The 16,684-nt window shown below is 45.9% G+C and overlaps 1 protein-coding gene across 1 annotated transcript; it reads right to left on the bottom strand.

The window, feature by feature from the left end:
• Positions 1 to 3,922: 3,922 nt before the first annotated feature.
• On the bottom strand, positions 3,923 to 16,437 carry LOC134502551 (5-hydroxytryptamine receptor 3A-like). The gene is made up of 9 exons (XM_063310928.1): positions 16,355 to 16,437; positions 10,873 to 11,039; positions 9,920 to 9,964; positions 8,912 to 9,021; positions 6,853 to 7,022; positions 5,879 to 6,039; positions 5,215 to 5,425; positions 4,550 to 4,783; positions 3,923 to 4,216 (listed from the first exon to the last, which is right to left on the bottom strand). The coding sequence occupies exons 1-9, from the start codon at positions 16,419 to 16,421 to the stop codon at positions 3,927 to 3,929; spliced, it is 1,455 nt and encodes a 484-aa protein (XP_063166998.1). The 5' UTR covers positions 16,422 to 16,437; the 3' UTR covers positions 3,923 to 3,926.
• Positions 16,438 to 16,684: the final 247 nt, after the last annotated feature.

Genomic DNA, 16,684 nt, shown 5'->3' on the forward strand with positions numbered 1-16,684 from the left:
GAGCTGTGCACGACTGGAAGAGGGGGAAAACCTGGTCAGATGTGTACTTTTAGATTAATGCATTGTGCAACTCTTAACAATATGAACCTATGAAGCCAAGACAGCTGAGCCTTTTCCAGGGGGGGAGGGGGGACAATGCTGGTCTCTTCTGGCTTAGCAGCTGCTCTTCTCCATTCACAGTAGAAGCTGACTCATGAACCAGCTATGGCCCATGAACCAGCCCATTCTGTTAAGCCATAATATGATTTATTTATTTGGGTGTAGCATGTAATGTGAATAGACTGGTGTGTTTTGTTCAATGGGTTTAGGATATTATGGCAACCCATCTTACAGGTATGAATGCTCCTCAGACACTGGAGTGCCAATGCATTCATTTCTTGAAACTGTATATGGTGTGTGTGTACACACACACCTTGTCACAGCACCAGGAAGGACCAGATCGATGTGTCGATTGGATTTGTCTGTTGAAGCATTTGATGTTACATGAAGGCAGCTCATTCCAGTGGTTGTTAATTGCCCATTGTAGTGATCAGGTCTGTAGCAACATCGATCTCACAAGGATCAATGGGGCTGATTTAGTGTCTTACTAACTCTTTAACAGGACACCTCATCAATAGCCAGCCACTTACAGATCATCAGTGCATTATTGCAGGACCCCATTGCCAAGAACCCACACTGGCACTAACCCACTTCCCACTTGCCAGTCAACTTGAATTGTTCCTGTAAATGAGATATCTGCCAGAACAGGGCAAAGCTCAACCATCTGGGAAGTACATCTGGGAAGCCCATCTAAACTTATCTATAAGAGTGTGTTTTTTTAAAAAAATTTAAAAAAAACTCAGTGGGGAAGAGACATTGCTGAGGAGTAAAAGCACTTAGGTTTTTTCCATGCAGACAGTTCCAAAGTCAAGCTCTGCCATCTTCAGGAAGGGCATTAAGCCAGTGTTAGCAAAACTAGAACAAAGGACCAATGTTCTGACTCCCTAGAAGGCAGTTTTCTCCTTTTCAGTGCATTGATCTTCAATTTGCTTCAGGCAGGTTCCATATCCATTCCATATTCAGTACTACTCGTTCACTCTTCCTGTTGAAAATCTAGTTTGTTCATTGAAGGTTGACTGTGGAACACAGAACCCCTTCCGAGAAACAAGCTCTGCTTGATGTCCAGTGCATGAAGATGGCAGTGTGAACTACTGTATCAATGAAACAAAGGTCGGTTGAACCATAACTCTGGAGAAGTTTGCACTATTTTGGTACACATGTAAGTAACTTGGAATGTCTGCCTGAAGTATAGTGTTAAATTGATTATGAGTTTGAGAACTTCCATCTTAACATACTGCCAGAGACCTAATGCTTTGAATAGGGGTAACAACAGGTCCATACATTGAACAGGAAAGGATAGGTACTAAGAGACACAACTTCAGTTCCAAGGTGGCACAAGCACTTGGAGGCAGCCTAGAGAATCTGTCTGAAGTTCTAATTTGCAAGGCAGCAGAAAAGGAACATAATACAACACATTACAGGCAATTGTATTCACTGAAATGTGATTCAGTTTTGATTAAATTCCAAATAAAATGAATCCAATTCAGTTTTGGACTGAATTCAGAATGCAGTCCCTGGTCTTCAGCCTAAAAACGTTGTTTGCTCAGCTTTATAGTTACCGGCAGGTACTTTAGCAGACGGTCCCCCAGGACTTCTGCGCACTTACCTGATACCTACAAAATGTTAGCCGGTATTAATTGGTGGCTAATGCTGCATTCCATGGCAAGACATGTGTGACATATTCAGCTTGTGACAAACATTTTCCTTCTTCAGCATCTGTTTGTTGTACATTTTGAGCACCTTCCTCCTGACAGGTCCTGGCAAACTAATCACCCTTCATTTTCCAGCTGATGGCGGCTTCAGCTGGAGTCCTGACCTTCTGGTGGAATGCAAGATGGAAAGGGGCCGAAAGATCAGCTTCTGTGAATAACTGATTGTGAGGAACAGTTGGATGTGACTAGCGTTTCTCCCAGCATCGCTTCTGAGACAGATGGATGCTTGGGTGCCTGTTAGTAAGCTGTTGTTCTTCAGAGGCTTGTTTGTCACACATTCTAAGAGAATTACTCGACAACTAACAGTACCAACCTCTCCCAAATGTACTGAGCCAGTGGCCAGAATCCCCAGCCACACATGAGAGTTAGGGATTCTGGAGTTGTCTCCAAGACAGACAAAGGGCACCAGGTTGGGGAAGGCTACTCTAAGTTAGCCAAAATGTAAGGTCCTTGTTGACAAGGAATTGCCATCCTAGGGTTCCAGTAGGATGAATCTGAGAAAATGTTTGCAAACCAAGAGAAGGCCAGGAGCTGGATGAATATTTTGCCTATTTCTTGTGTCTTCACAAGGAGAAGTCAAGGAGAGGTTTCCTTTGGCATCAAGGGCCCTTGAGTGGGATGCATTGAGACCTGCTATAATATTTGCCAAGGGTCAGATGGGCAGAAGTGTGGGTGGTGAGTCCTTACTGACATCAGCTCCTGTTTCAGATCTTTCCACTCGGAATGAGACGTTTATCTCTCTCTAATTTTCATTCTCTTGAGCTTTGCGTGGCCTAAAGCTCCCACATGGCTTTTACACCCCTGCTTAGCAACATAAGCAGGTGGGATGGCAGGGAGAGATACTTGGTGACTTGACTGGCTTTCGTTTTTCCTGAGTTTAAAAAAAAGCAGGGAGGGGGCACAACCCCAGCGGTGCCGGTCCGCCACCACGCTGCAAATCCAGTTGCTCTGTCCATGGTGCTGAAACGGATCCCATTGCCATAAATGTCTGACTTGAGTAAATGTAAAGCCGGGGTGGATCAGGTGATGCTATCTATGGGATCAATGTCTTCTCCTTGCTCCTGTGTGTGAAACTTTTTAGGTTACCCTCCTTAATGGAATAGCAGAAAGGTGGCCAGTCCTTCACTAACTGCTGCATCTTGTGAGGTTGGCAGATAATGTGCTGATGGTCTTTCAAAACAGGAGGAGAAATATTTTTGAGTGGTCAGATGTAATCCCACATCATTTAATCCTGTTTACATTCCAGGAATGTAAACAGTAACAGAGTAACAAAATTGCTGTATTAATTTCGACAGAATTTGATCGGGGGCAAAGCAGACATTTTCCACCCCGCACAGAAACAGCTTCAGTCGTTGGCCCTACCTGGCCTTTTTCCTTTATGAAATATTTTCTGTCTCTCCTGTGATGTAATATTACCATTGCTTTCAAAATATTCAGCCCTGTTCAAGATTATTTAGCCATTTAAATAGGCATTTTCTTTCCACTTGAATTGATGTTGCCTTTAAGAACAGCTGCAACAGTTTACCTCTGCTACATACTCAACAGAGAGGTCGTCTGCGATTCTTCATTTATAAGCTATGCAATCCAGTCCAGGTGCACAGTGCTTGGATGTGTTCAGTTTAGTTCAGTTTATTGCACAACAAATAGGAGGACTGCAAGAAAAGACTGCCCATTTTACAGACAGGTCAGTTGACAATATTAGTGCAAATAGCCACACAGAATACAAATGCCGCTGAACACTATTTTGACTTTCTGTTATCCATCTTGGGGATTAAAACGTACTGAAAAAGAAATAGTCCTCAGTGACCAAAATTTCCCCTCTTAAAGAGATAACAAAAATGAAGAAGAGAAAATGCAAGAGTCATAAATTCTGTAGAATACCTGCCCCCCCCCCCACACACAAAAAAGCCCTGGAATGTAAAAACCTGGGATGGAGAGGTTTATAATAACTAGTTGTTTCTCCCCCCTCAGCAAGATAGACTGGGGTTTGGGAGTCTGTGGAGAATCTGAGAATTTATCTGATACTCATTGTTGAAATGCAACTCAGCGGGCCCAAAGATCTGCGAAAGACTCGCGGTGCATAACGGACTGCTGAGCCCTTCTCTGGTGGGGGTGTCAGGCGTACTGCCAGATGGACCACAGTGTGCCAAGGGTGATGCTGTATGCCAACACTGCCACCAAGTAGGCGCGGAAGAGGAGGACATCCAAGACATAGCCCACCTGCAGCCACTCGCGGGCAATATCACGGAATTCATCCTGCTTCTCCAGGAACCGGCGGATGGCCGCAATCTCTTGCAGGATGCTGTCAACTGGCAGCGGGCTCTCGCCCTGCAGCTGGGCTGTGGCACCGCCTGGTCTGCCTTCGTAGCCATGTGTGCTGTCACAGCTGTAGTGGTTCAGCTTGGCTGGGGGAAGTGGATGGAGACGGAGATTGGTCATGCTGAATCAGACCCAGAGGGTGAAGTTGCGCCCCTCCCTTCAGGCTGAAACCGAGGCCCGATCCTTCGCTTAGTCCATCCTAAGCATTCGGGAACCTTCAAGGCTCATAAAGTAAGATCTCCTCTGCAGGAGAGAAATAGCCACCCACATATAGCTAGGTTTGCGCATCACACAATACCTTAACTTGTGTGAACCCAGCCAGTTGTGGTGTATGTGACAAACCATGGCTTAGTGCAATGTGGCTGCAATAGCAGGTGGCTACATGACCAGGCCTTGATTTGGGACATTAGACAGCTCACCTGTGCTGTCACTGCTCTCTGTGTTCTTGGAGATGTCTGAGCTTTGAGTGCAGCCTGGGTGGAACGCTTTCCTGTCTTGGATGCAGAGCAGGACAGTGGCCCGCTCCAGGACCCAGCGCTTCACCCAGTCAGGAACATGCGGCTGCAGGTCTTGTTTGTGCACCAGGCGTACAATGAGGATGGTCTCCGTCAAGCTGATAACCAGCAAGGCCATGCAGACCACAAAATAGATACCTGCAGGAGCAAAGCCGGAGACTTCAGCAATGCCCATGTCACCAGAGCAGAACCCAGTCCTCCTACTTCTACAACCCCTCATTTCCAACTCAAAATTCTCTACGGCTCATACCAAGGGTCCTAGTTTCTCCTGATCCTCACCCATTCAAAGCTCCTCTTCAGGTTGATCTTAGATTTCAGTTTAGACAGCATTTTTAATCACAGCTACACCTTGCTTGTGAAATCCCTGGTCTTAGCCATCACTCCCAGCACCACTTGCTGAAGCAAACCAGAAGACATTCTCCACCAGCCAGTCAACTGGTCCTCTTGGAGTGCATCTGACCACTGCAGATCTCAGAAGGATTCCTCCCTTTCCTCAAGCTGACTGAGCATTGCCGCCAAGTTATCACACCCCAGCAGTGCAGAAGACTCTAAAGGCACTACGCTGTTACCTATAAGGGGGGTCCCGATAGCAGTCGCAGGCAGCGTATCAGACACAATGATCAGGAAAACGGAATAGCCAAGGAGCAAGGTGATCTTGAATGAGACTCTTTCCCCACTGTCGGGGGGCAGATAGAAGCCCACAATATCCATGACCATTAGAAAAATACTGGGGAGCAGCAGGCTGACAGCATAGAAAAGGGGACGCCTCCGGATGACCACCTGCCAGGAGAGAGAGAGAGATCTAGAGGCTTTGGATGTTGTCCAGAGATGTGAAGGCCCAAAGCAAAACCCTCAGACTGGCTCAGTAGCCAATAGGTCAACAGCTACTTTAACTTTAGTGGCCAGACTCCTGGTCTTCACATGCTGCCCAGCTGCAGCTTCTAGGCCAGTGGTTCTCAACCTTGACAACTTAAGATGGGTGGACTTCAACTCCCAGAATTCCCCAGTTGAAGTCCACCCATCTTAAAGTTGCCACGGTTGAGAAACACTGGCCTAGACCATGTGAAGGGTGGATGCCCATAAACTATGCTATAATGATCTGATCAGGCAGTTACTGATTCCTTCCAGGATTCCATCCTACCCTCCCAGCACCAGTCTTTTCTGCAGCTGCTGTGACAGTGGTGCTCCTGGCATCCAGCCCAGCTTTTTCTGGTGCCCACCCCAGCAACTTACACAGAACTTCATCTCAGCATAGTAATCACTGTTCCCAACACTGAACTCTTGAAACTGGCTGAGCACATGAAGAAGTTCCCATTCGCCCTGGTTCATGAAGACACTCCTGTCATTTTTCACCTCCTCTGGGGTCCTCCACAAGGAGAGGTTGATGTCTCGGACTGAGGATAAAGAAGCAGAGGAAACAGAAAAGGGTGCCAGAGAAGAGTGATTTGAACCAGACACTAGACTGGGTTGGTGGGTGATGTAGCAGCTGCTTGAAACCCAACTGTTGATTTAAAAGGGGCATGAACCACACCCTCATAGCAAGCCATTGGTACAGCATGTTATGAGAACATAGCCAATTATGTAACCCTGATTTAGGCTTTGGCACGTTGTGTGAATCCAGGTGCTGTGTTGTAGAAAACTATCCTTCTGTGAGATGTCCAAATGAAGAGAGACGGACTGGCCTCCCTACTCAGGTCACCCCACTTTAGTCCCCCGACAACACAACAAAGCTCTGTTACAAAGGAGTCATGAAATTCCTGAAAAATAAAAAGATAAACGGGCTATAGCCAACCCATTCTTAGGTCAATTCAGTTTGTGATCAAGCTTGATTCTTTTTCTAATGGTTCTATAGTGACAATCTGAGTCTTGAAAATAGTATCTTCTTGCATTGGATCCTCCCAAAGAAAGGTCTACATGCAGAAGACTGTCTTCAACAGTGGCAAACAAATACTCCAGGGACTCTCTCATCGAGCAAAATGGCAGATGGCTTCATATTATGGAATTCCACTGAGCTGCTATGGAGAACAGCCATTGCTAGACTAATCCTCCATAGTCAAAGGGACTCTTACCACAGAAGGTTGGAAAAGAGGTTACTGCAGCAGCCAGAGGTGGTAGAGACCTCCTCTCCCTAGTTAGACTATAGAAATGGCTTGTCCCCCCAGCATACAAGAAGCCCCAAGGACAGAGCAATGTAGCTCACGACGTACTGTTATGCAGCCAACTGGTGAAGGTCAGAGAACAGTTCTGTACATCAAAGGGGAAGTTGTAGATGTCCAGGCTGCAGGCTGTTACTACTTGCACAGGCTTGAGATTCCTCACTTCCCCATTATACAGGATGTAGACATAGGGAATTTCAGGGGATTTGCCCACATCCACACTGTGGGAAATGGAAGAGGAGAAATAGGAACTCAAGAAAAGCTGCACCAATGGTATAACTTACAGGCAAATTCATCAAAGTCGATCAACCATGGAACATCCCCAGGCCAGCTTTCCAAAGCTGGAGAATTGATTTTGCAAAAGCATCTCAAGTTCTTCAGAATGGAAATGCTGACCCCTTCTTGCAACGGTCAGTTTGTTATCCCTAGATCTAGCTCACTCCAAATTTCCAGTTATCGCAAGATTTATGCCAGGCCCAGGGAAGAGAATTGTAGGCTTGCATAGCTTCAGTTGCAAGTAGGCCACAGTCCCACCCCTTGAGTCTTCACTGTCCACATGGACAACACTAATGCTGATACACCCTGTGTTGCTACAACAGCTATCATGCTAACTTCCCCTCAAGGGAGGGAGACATTTGTGAATAGAACAAGTCTCAGAGCAGCAGGAAGGAAAGAGAGTGAGGCCTGGATTGATAGGTTCTTCCAAGCTTTGCAACAGGGAACTTAACCAGGACTACCTGTTTTTCTCTGCCTCTTGTGCAATAGAGTAGGCTGCAGGGAGAACATTACTGCAGAAAACTATCATCTTTCTCTATCTATCCCATTCACAATCATGAAAGAAAGAACTTTAGAAAGATGAAGTTTCCCTCCTGCTCTGGTCACTTTAAGTATTGGAAGAAGTGCTAATCTTGCAGATGGACCAAGGAACCCACTTTTCCAACTTTATGGATTGGGACTGGGGCAGGGATTAGGCAGCTGTCCAACTCTGCAAATCTCAGGGGGAACAGACATTGCCCTTCCTTTCATCAGAACTTTCCTCTAACTGGGTTGCCACCAACTGGTTTGCCTAGAGCCAGGTTAAACCGTTTCTCCCCTTACCAGAGTCTGGTAAGAGTCTGCCCCAGGAACGAGTTCTTTACCAAGCTTATTTCCCACCATTTTACTTCCATTCCTTGGACGGTTAAATCTGAGAGCATGGCAAGGGTTTCCTTGCCAAAGGGTGGGTCAGGCCAGTAGGAATAACCCCTTCTCCAGAAGAAAGACTGGTTTGGTTGCTCCCTGCCTATCCCCAGGTTGGTCGCAGCTACCCAAATTTCCTTGTTTTGTGTTTTTGGTCACTTTTCCAAACAAGACACGGTGTGACAATCCCCTCCCCTCCTTCTTTAGGATCCTTATTGGGCTAAAAAGCAATCTTGGAAATGTGACATCAAAGAAAAAGACTTTGTTTTGCAGCATGCCTGCTTCCCATTAACTAGTTCATGTAAAAGGGTCTGTTAGAAATTCAGATCAGGAAGAAGAGGAAACAAGAACAAACAAGGTACATTTCGGGTGCATGGTTGCTTCTGAAAACCATGTTGCTGTAAGAAAACTGGTGTTTGCCAGAGAAGTTGTTTGCCATTAATAAATTGCTATGGAAATGGGGAGGGGGGTCTCCTCCCCAAAGGACCCTTCTAGTTGTACTTGCAAAGGTCTTGTAATGGCAGTAATAGAAGGCCTGTTGGCAACCACAGATCCATCCCCTTTCTCTCACTCTTTCAAAAAGAGTTTGGCAGCTCTGCAGCTGCCCCTCCATTGTCTGAACAAAGACTTCCTCAGAGTGTTTGAATCCCATGCCCGGCCCAGCAAGGGTAATTATGACCGTTTATAGTTTTCCACTACTGGAACCATCCCAATTCCTCAGCCTTCTCTCCATCTGCAATGTACAGTACACAGAAGATGGAGCCGGTTTTCAGTCAAAGGAAGAGCATCATCGAGAATACTAAGTGCAAAGCTGCACCAGGGAGGGAAAGGGAGGGGAGGACCAGGCTGAATTGTCTGGTTTCCCCCCAACCTGTTCCAGCACACACAATTGGGAGGGGAGGAGAACCCAAGGAGGTTTCTGCAGACTTACAATTCATTGATCAGAATATCTGGGACCCAGATGGCTTCAGTGGGAACAGACATCTGGGTGATATTGTCAAAGTCCTCTGGATTCCATTTCAAGAATTCATCAATCCACTGCTGCAAAGTAAAAAAAAATGGTGGGAGGAGTTGCATTTACAGGTGGATGCTGAACCATTCAAGTAGACACCTCTGTTCCAAAACTCATGGTTTTCTTCTATCGGCCACCAAAAGGACAGCCTCCTTCCCCCAGGACATCCAACCTTTCTTCCATCTAACCCAGTGTTTCTCAACCTTGACAACTTTAAGATGTGTGGACTTCAATGCCCAAAATTCCAGAAGTTGAAGTCCACACAACTTCAAGTTGCCAAGGTTGAGAAACACTGATCTAACCTGAACTCTACTCTGCCACTCAACCCCTTGACAGCACAGACGGGATTCTTCACCTTCTCTTGCCCACTAATGCCAACCATCACTTACCATTCATCTGATAGCCAGGACTCTCTTTTTCAGGGCACTGGCACCATTTTTGTAGGAGCTGAGACCATCCCAAATAAAGTGACTCTTGCCTCTCATCCCTGGAAACTGTGTGACTAAATGCCTCAGCTCCCCATGGCTGCGTCTGAGGAGGTGGACAAAAGGGGAGGACACCAGAAAACCAACCATGACCCAGAATCTGGGTTCCTCATTGCACTAAGCCACAATGGGGTTTGTTTCTTTTTGACTTATGTTGTTTAAACACACACACGCACACATACTGTATAACCTGCCTTTCCAATCCAGATGCAACACTCAGACCAGCTAACAACATGGAAAATGAATTCAGAAATTAAGATTGTTTCTAAGAAACCAAAGCAAGGGAAAAACAAGGCAAGTGAACAAAGGCTAAAATCTCTGCTGCCAGCCTACTTAACAATCCATGATTAAAGAAACCATGCTTAGTACAAGGTGTGAAGGAGAACCAACAGGGAGGAAAAAAGGCAGAGGCCAGGCTACCGAGGGGAATCAACCTTCTTACCTGCCTGTACCAAATATATGTTGTCAGAACTTGGTTTTTTTCATCCTGCGGAAAGCAGAGAAGCAAAGATGAGGCTGAAGAAATATAAAGGCTGGTTCACTCCTGGGCCTGCTTGCAAAACCAGCCAAGGCTGGGAAGGAAGGAAGGAAGGAAGGAAGGAAGGAAGGAAGGAAGGAAGGAAGGAAGGAAGGAAGGAAGGAAGGAAGGAAGGAAGGAAGGAAGGTTTTGCCCCCTTTCCCATGGCTCAAGGATGGGGGGCTGGCTTTTTCTACAGAAGGTCCTCCTCTCCCTCCCTCTCCTATCTATCTATATCCATCTATCATCCATCATCTATCAATCTATCTATCTACAGTACATCTATCTATCGATCTGTCATCTCTATCTTTCTATCTCTTATCATCAATCTATATCTACCAACTAATCATAATTGTGCAGTTTGACTGCCCAACAGCAGGAATACTTTGGATGGTGTATAACCAGGTTAAACAAATTAGAAGAAGTAAAACTATATAAAAAGCCACATCAAAACAGATTCTGTCCTTGGCATTTCTAGTTAACAGGCTCTTTGGCAGAAGGAAAACCTCAACAAGAGAGCTTCGTGAGCAGCTGCCAGTCGGAGGAAGCAGGCTGAGTCTAAGTCATCATTCTGTTTATGAGGCCAGTTTCTGAGTTCCAGCTTCACAGCAACAGGGAGTGTACATGAAGCAACAGCAGCCGCTGCCTTAAATGCTTCCTGCCTTTAAGTGCCTCCCATTTCAAACACCCACATGTTATATTCACATTTTCCATTTTAAGAAAATCTTGGGAGCACAGCTAATAAATGGAATTTTCCAAAGGGGCCTTGAGAACTAAAACGCTTGCCCAGACCCTGATGGGGTGTGTGGCTTGATCCCCATCCTTGTAGCCATGGAAGCAAGAGGAAGGAAGTCCCTGGTGGGGGAGGCAGGTCCTACCACGCTCAGAATAGCGTAAATCATGACATCGATGGCCACATTGGTAGTCTTCCTCCAGTTCCAGACGGGCCGGACGTCCTTCTTGTAATTGGCAAATAAATAATCTGAGAGCTGACGGAGGGCTGCCTTACTTGAGCTGGATGCTTTGCTGGGTATTTTCTGAGACACTACAAAAGAAACCAAGCACGCAGTTGTGGGAGCCCCTGATTTATTTTCATTAGATTTATACTCCATCCTTCCTACATAGCACTTCCTCCCCCAATGCCTTTGCATGCAACAACAAGCTGTGATATACTGGACACAAAAACAGAGTGTCCGGCCTAAGGTAAGCAGTGAGCTTCTTGAGCATGGTCTCCCAGTCCTAGATCATCACCCTAACCATCCTATCATACCAACTACCTTGCTTTGGTCTTAACTCTAGCCAGTTTCTGCAAGGATAAATTACTAATGACTTGACATGGCTGGACTTAAACGTAGAGGAAGGAGGGAAGGTGTTTCTTCTTCTGCCCAGTTATACCTGTTCTGCACCAGTGTCTCTGGGCAGAAGTCTATGCTGAATCTGAGTTTGGCAAATGTCTTCCCAGGCCGATACTTCTTCTGGGAAAGAGCAAGAACTGTGGATGCCTTGAGCGTAAAACGGCTTCTCCTTGGGTGTAGGGTTCACAAGACATGTTAAAGTTTCATCTCAGCCTAGAAACAACCACCAGCTTGACTTTCCTCTCTTGGACCTTGCTTCCTTGACCATGTTTATATCATTGCTGACTCCTGAATGTTGGCTTTCCTTAACATTCTGGTTTATTAATTCCACTCTAATATTGGATTCCTTTTCCTCTCATTTTTATCCTGTGGTGCCAGCACCCCATCCTCCCACCAGCTGGACTACAGATTGGGTGTGGCTCTGAACGAGATAGGAAAGCAAGAGCTACTTTTAACTGAGCTCCTCTGAAGAATGTTTTTAGTAGAGGCCTCATGGACGAAAAGGTGATAAGCACCAATTCAGTCCTCTTGGCCTCTTAACTGTAGCAAATAATTTTGATCTTTTATCACTGGGGAAGACGCCTGCTCTACCAGCCAGCATCTCTCTTTGATAGTCTCCTTTCAGGATGAGCCTGGGCATACAGGTCTAAATACAACACTGTTAAGAACATCTATAGTATCTCTCTCTCTGTCTCTCTCTCTCCATCTCCATCTCCATCTCCATCATCTCCATCTCCATCTCTATCTCTCTATCTTGCCCTTGGCTTCTCCCCTTTCATGGCCTTCTGGCTCCAATATTGTAGCCTCATTCATAGGGTGAGACCCTTCTCCTATACTTGCAGCATTCTAGGCTCTTGATCTTCTTCTCTCCTTGTCCTCCAGGGTTTAATTCTGGATCTTTTCTTTCCCTTTCTATTAACAGATGTTCTACCGGACAGCACTGGAACCTTCCTGTGTACATTTTGCGGTCCTTATTCACTGTCTCAGTTCCTATTCTCCTGCTACGTGTGGTAAGCCTTTTGCTGGTTTCTGTCAGCCCTCTGAGGTAGGCCAGACCAAGAAACAGGCATGGCTGGCATTTCAGAAATCTTGAAAGCTTGTCAGAATTTCTCTCTGCCCCATCTCAGGCCCAACAAAATTGGGTGGGGTTATTCTGAGTTACTTTCTCACGCTCACACCTTTCTTCTTTCTCAGGACCAAGTAATCTTCTCTGCAAGTCCCCCCTTAACGGCTCACTCATTTCTTCCCCATTGACAAGGCCAGGTCTATATTCCTTCGCACTCTGCCTGCTCTGCTTTCCATCCATGCTACAGGTATAATTCAACATTAGACAGTAACCATATCTGTTGAACAAACACATCAGGGGCCATGGAACCCAGTCTGGTAATCTACTGGCAGTTAGACTGGGTTTCTTGTAGCAAAGTCCTGTGCATTTCCACAGAATTCCTCCTATGCTTTGATGAGATAGGGGTAAGCAATAATAAATAACCACTAACTGTGCACCATTTATCCTGACAGAATATGTTTTCTACCAAGAAAGAGTCAATTCTATGGCCAACTGACGGGCAGCCTTTTGAATAGCATATTTGGCTAATCTTGTGATGCTGCCCCCCCCCCCCAATTTCCAGTAACAAGTCTTCCAGCATCAGCAGCACAGATATTGGCTTCTCATAAAACTTCATCTTGTAAGGCAACTCACGATGAGGGAAGGGAAGACAAAACAGCAAAGCTGCTACCTGCAATGTCTCTTTCTGTACATGACTTTCTACCACTGGGGCACAATTCACACCTTACAAGCAGCACCTAATTGGAATAGATCAGCCAGTGCTTGGGGGAAGCAGACTGGGAGGCGGCTTTTCAAGCAGGCCCCTCTGCCTTTTCACACCATCCTTAATTCCTGTGAGCTCAGGGAGCTCACGAGCACCAGGCAGCCGGATGGAGAGACAGAGGGAAGGATGAAGGCATATTAGGGGATTCGGTGGTAAGCAGGCTACCCGCCTAATTGTGCAGCAGGATTTGCCTTCGTTTTTTTCCCAGTGACCCTTTAAAATGCAACGGATGTGGCAAATTCTACAGCTGGCCAAGCTCCAGGATCAGCTCTTAGATGTGTTGCCTCCATTCCACCCCCCACCCCACCCCCATGGGTGGAGTGTTCTCTGCTGTTATTACAAAGGAAAAGGGATGGTTTTATGGGCCATAATACAAGTCTCAGATAGAAAAGTGTCATCGGTTCAGGAAGATCTGGAGTCAGAGCATTTGGCATTCTCTTGGCGTCTACAAGGGCAGTGCCAAAGCTGACACAGTTCTCAGGAAGAAGAAGACTCTGATCTTTGGAAGGAGCTGGGGTCCCTGTCTCCCTTGCTCAGCACCTTTTGAGATGATAGTTCCTAGGAGTGACATTGCTGATCTTGCCGTCTCTTCTGCCCCTGTATTTTTCGCACGCGAGAGTTGGTAGTGGGACCTGTAAACAACCCTTAGCATTTACAGCATTAGATGTTCATATGCTAGGGAGACAAAGTCCAATGCGCCATGAAAAAGGCAAAGAGACGGGTTGTGTGGCGGCAGCTGGACCAGCATTGTGTTTATATGCAGCAGGATGAGATCATATTGAGCTGAATGGGACAGGATGCAGCTTTCCATTTCGCTCAGTTCCCAAGAGAAGTGGCTTCGTGAGGGAACTGGAAGACTCTGATTCTAGGACGTTTGGTGTGCAATCATTCTCTGGCTGAATCTTGTTGATGCAAAGTCCCTGATACAGTCCTAAAGGCAATTACCTAAAAAGGTTTACAGGTGACATGTGTGGATATTTCCTGGACACCTGAGAACATAGAAAAATGTTGCCAGTCCAGAAGAACATTCTGGGCAAGAGAAATCAACAATTTCATGTGCTTTTTCCCAGGACTAAACAACTCTTTCATGTGGTCCTATTAGGACATTTCCCTTGAGCTACATGGAACCACTTAAAAACGTAGTTTCCTGTCATTACAAGGTACATAGGAAGATACAGTACATTTGAACATGTCCCCATAATAATAGTATTGGTTAAAACCAACCACATTTCCTGCACCATGGCAATATTAGTTTGATGACAGAAGAGGCTCTCTTTGAGCTTGCAGGAAGACCTAGGAAGAGACTTCTTGAAAAGCACAGCTGAGTCTCCTAGAACCTCAAGTGAATTCCAGGAGTAGGATGGAGCTAGTGGAAGTAAGGACCTTTGGGTGGAAAACACTTGTTACGTTTTGAAGAGGAGCTGTTCCCTCTCTACCTAAATTGGATCTCTGTCAGAAGCAGTTGGGGCAGGCAAGAACTGCCCTTCACCAGAACTCTTCTTACATTCTGGAGCTGCCCAGTTTGCATCACTTACAGCTCATCCCTTCAACAAGGGAACATGCCACCAAGCCTAACAAAGAGAACTACTGATCTGAGGATCTTAGGAAGTCTTCTCCATTCTGATGCCCCACTGACACTTGGAGAAGGCTGGTTTAGGGGGTTGGTGTTAGAGTAGTAAGCTTTCCTATGAAGTTGACTGAGCCTTTTCAAATAAGCCTTCATAAAGCTTTGGATGCTTCTGATTGGTTGCTGAGAAAGCAAATGCTGGACTAGTTACAAGTATGGTCTGATCCAACAGAATGTATCCTAATGGATTATGGAAATTCCAGGAAATAGCCCTTTCAAACAACCCTAGTGTGTGGAATCACCCTTCTTTCATTGGGAATCTCCAACAGTTTCTGCCACCTCTCCTGGACCACAGGCGGGTCACTGCAGCTCTGTAATCTGGTCGTTCTTCCAGAAGGATGGTGTTTTGCTACTTATTTTAGGATGCAATTGTGTGTCTCAAAATGCATCTTAGGATGGCAACCAAATAACACCAATTTTCCACCTGTCAACATTTTCCAGCTCCTCACGATTCTGCTCTTGTGCTTAGCAAGATGAAATGCTCCTAATTAACAGATTACTGTTATGAGCACCAGCACATGGTGCTTGCAGGAACAGGAAGTCTGAACAGCTATGCAGTCATCTGTTCTCTGGGTTCTTGGTATCATCCAGGGATGCAGCCCCCACCATTCCAAGCAACCAGGAATTTGGGATTGTTTTTCTGAGTCTTCTGGCCTTAGACCATAGCTTCACAACTGGTTTTATTATTTATTGGTATGTTGTTCTCAACAATTCTACAATTTTTTATAATGTCCCAAATGTGCAGTTCTCTTTAGTTGAAAAGCAGAAGAATGCTTATGATGGAGAAGACAGTTAATGGGACACTAAATGTGAGTTCCTCTTGCAGCAAAGATGAGTTCAGACTTAACTTTTGCAACCACTAAAGAACCACATTTGAGAATGCTCTTAAGTTCTCCTAATAAACCCACCGAGCACCAGGAGCTTCTGTGAAACGATATTGGCTCTGAAGTATCTACTACAGTGTTGGACCAAAAGTCTACTGAGCATCTTGTTTCCAAGCAGGGCTAGCAATGGCTTCTTATCCTGGGAGCGTGTCATTCCAGATAGGAAAGCAAGAGTTATCTCATTATTTGTCCCCTGCATCTTTTTTTGGGAGGTGACCATCTCTAAACATGGAGTCTGTGCACGAAGTTATCATGACGAGTTTCTCTACGAGACCATCCTCCATTAATATGTCTAAGCCTCCATTATTTTTTTTAAAGGCATCTAACCCAGTATCCACTTCTGCATTTTGTAGCAACTATCTCCATGCCCATCTTGGATAACAAGGGTTTTATTTATTTTCCTTATCTGCACCACCTTTTTTATGATGATGAATATTTAGCACAAACGCCAGGGAACTGCCCTTGACGGACTCATTTCCACACCAATATCAAGGATGGTTCACCTGCATCCCTCGGTCAACATTTGTCACTGTGCCTCAACTTCTGAAGTGCAGATGGGTCACCACCTCGGAAGGCACGGCCCCCCCACTTGTACAAATGCCTCCGCACTACGGCCACAAGCCAGGCAACCCCACCCCTTCAAACTTTTGCACGGGTTTCCTTACCTTTGCTTTGCACCGTGGAAGCAACTACAAGCAGGAGCAGGGAAGCCCTCAGAGCAGGGCGAGCCATGGATGCTTCCAGGAGGGTGGAAGCGTTCGATTTCCCTTCCTCCTTCTGATCAGCCTGACAGCAGCAGGGTGAGCCTTGCGGTTCTCTCACACCCCTTCCTCTCTCTTTGCCTCAGCAGAGGAATTAGATGTAATTAAGGAAGCAGGGAGTGTGTTGCTCCCCTCCTTCCTTGCTTTTCCCGATCTGTTAGATTTTTTAAAAATGCATAATTAATGTTGCAATCCGTCCCTCTCCCTCCACTGCCTCAAGTTTCAGGCGGGGAG

Source organism: Candoia aspera, chromosome 9 (genome assembly GCF_035149785.1).
Source record: "Candoia aspera isolate rCanAsp1 chromosome 9, rCanAsp1.hap2, whole genome shotgun sequence".
Classification (NCBI taxonomy): domain Eukaryota; kingdom Metazoa; phylum Chordata; class Lepidosauria; order Squamata; family Boidae; genus Candoia; species Candoia aspera.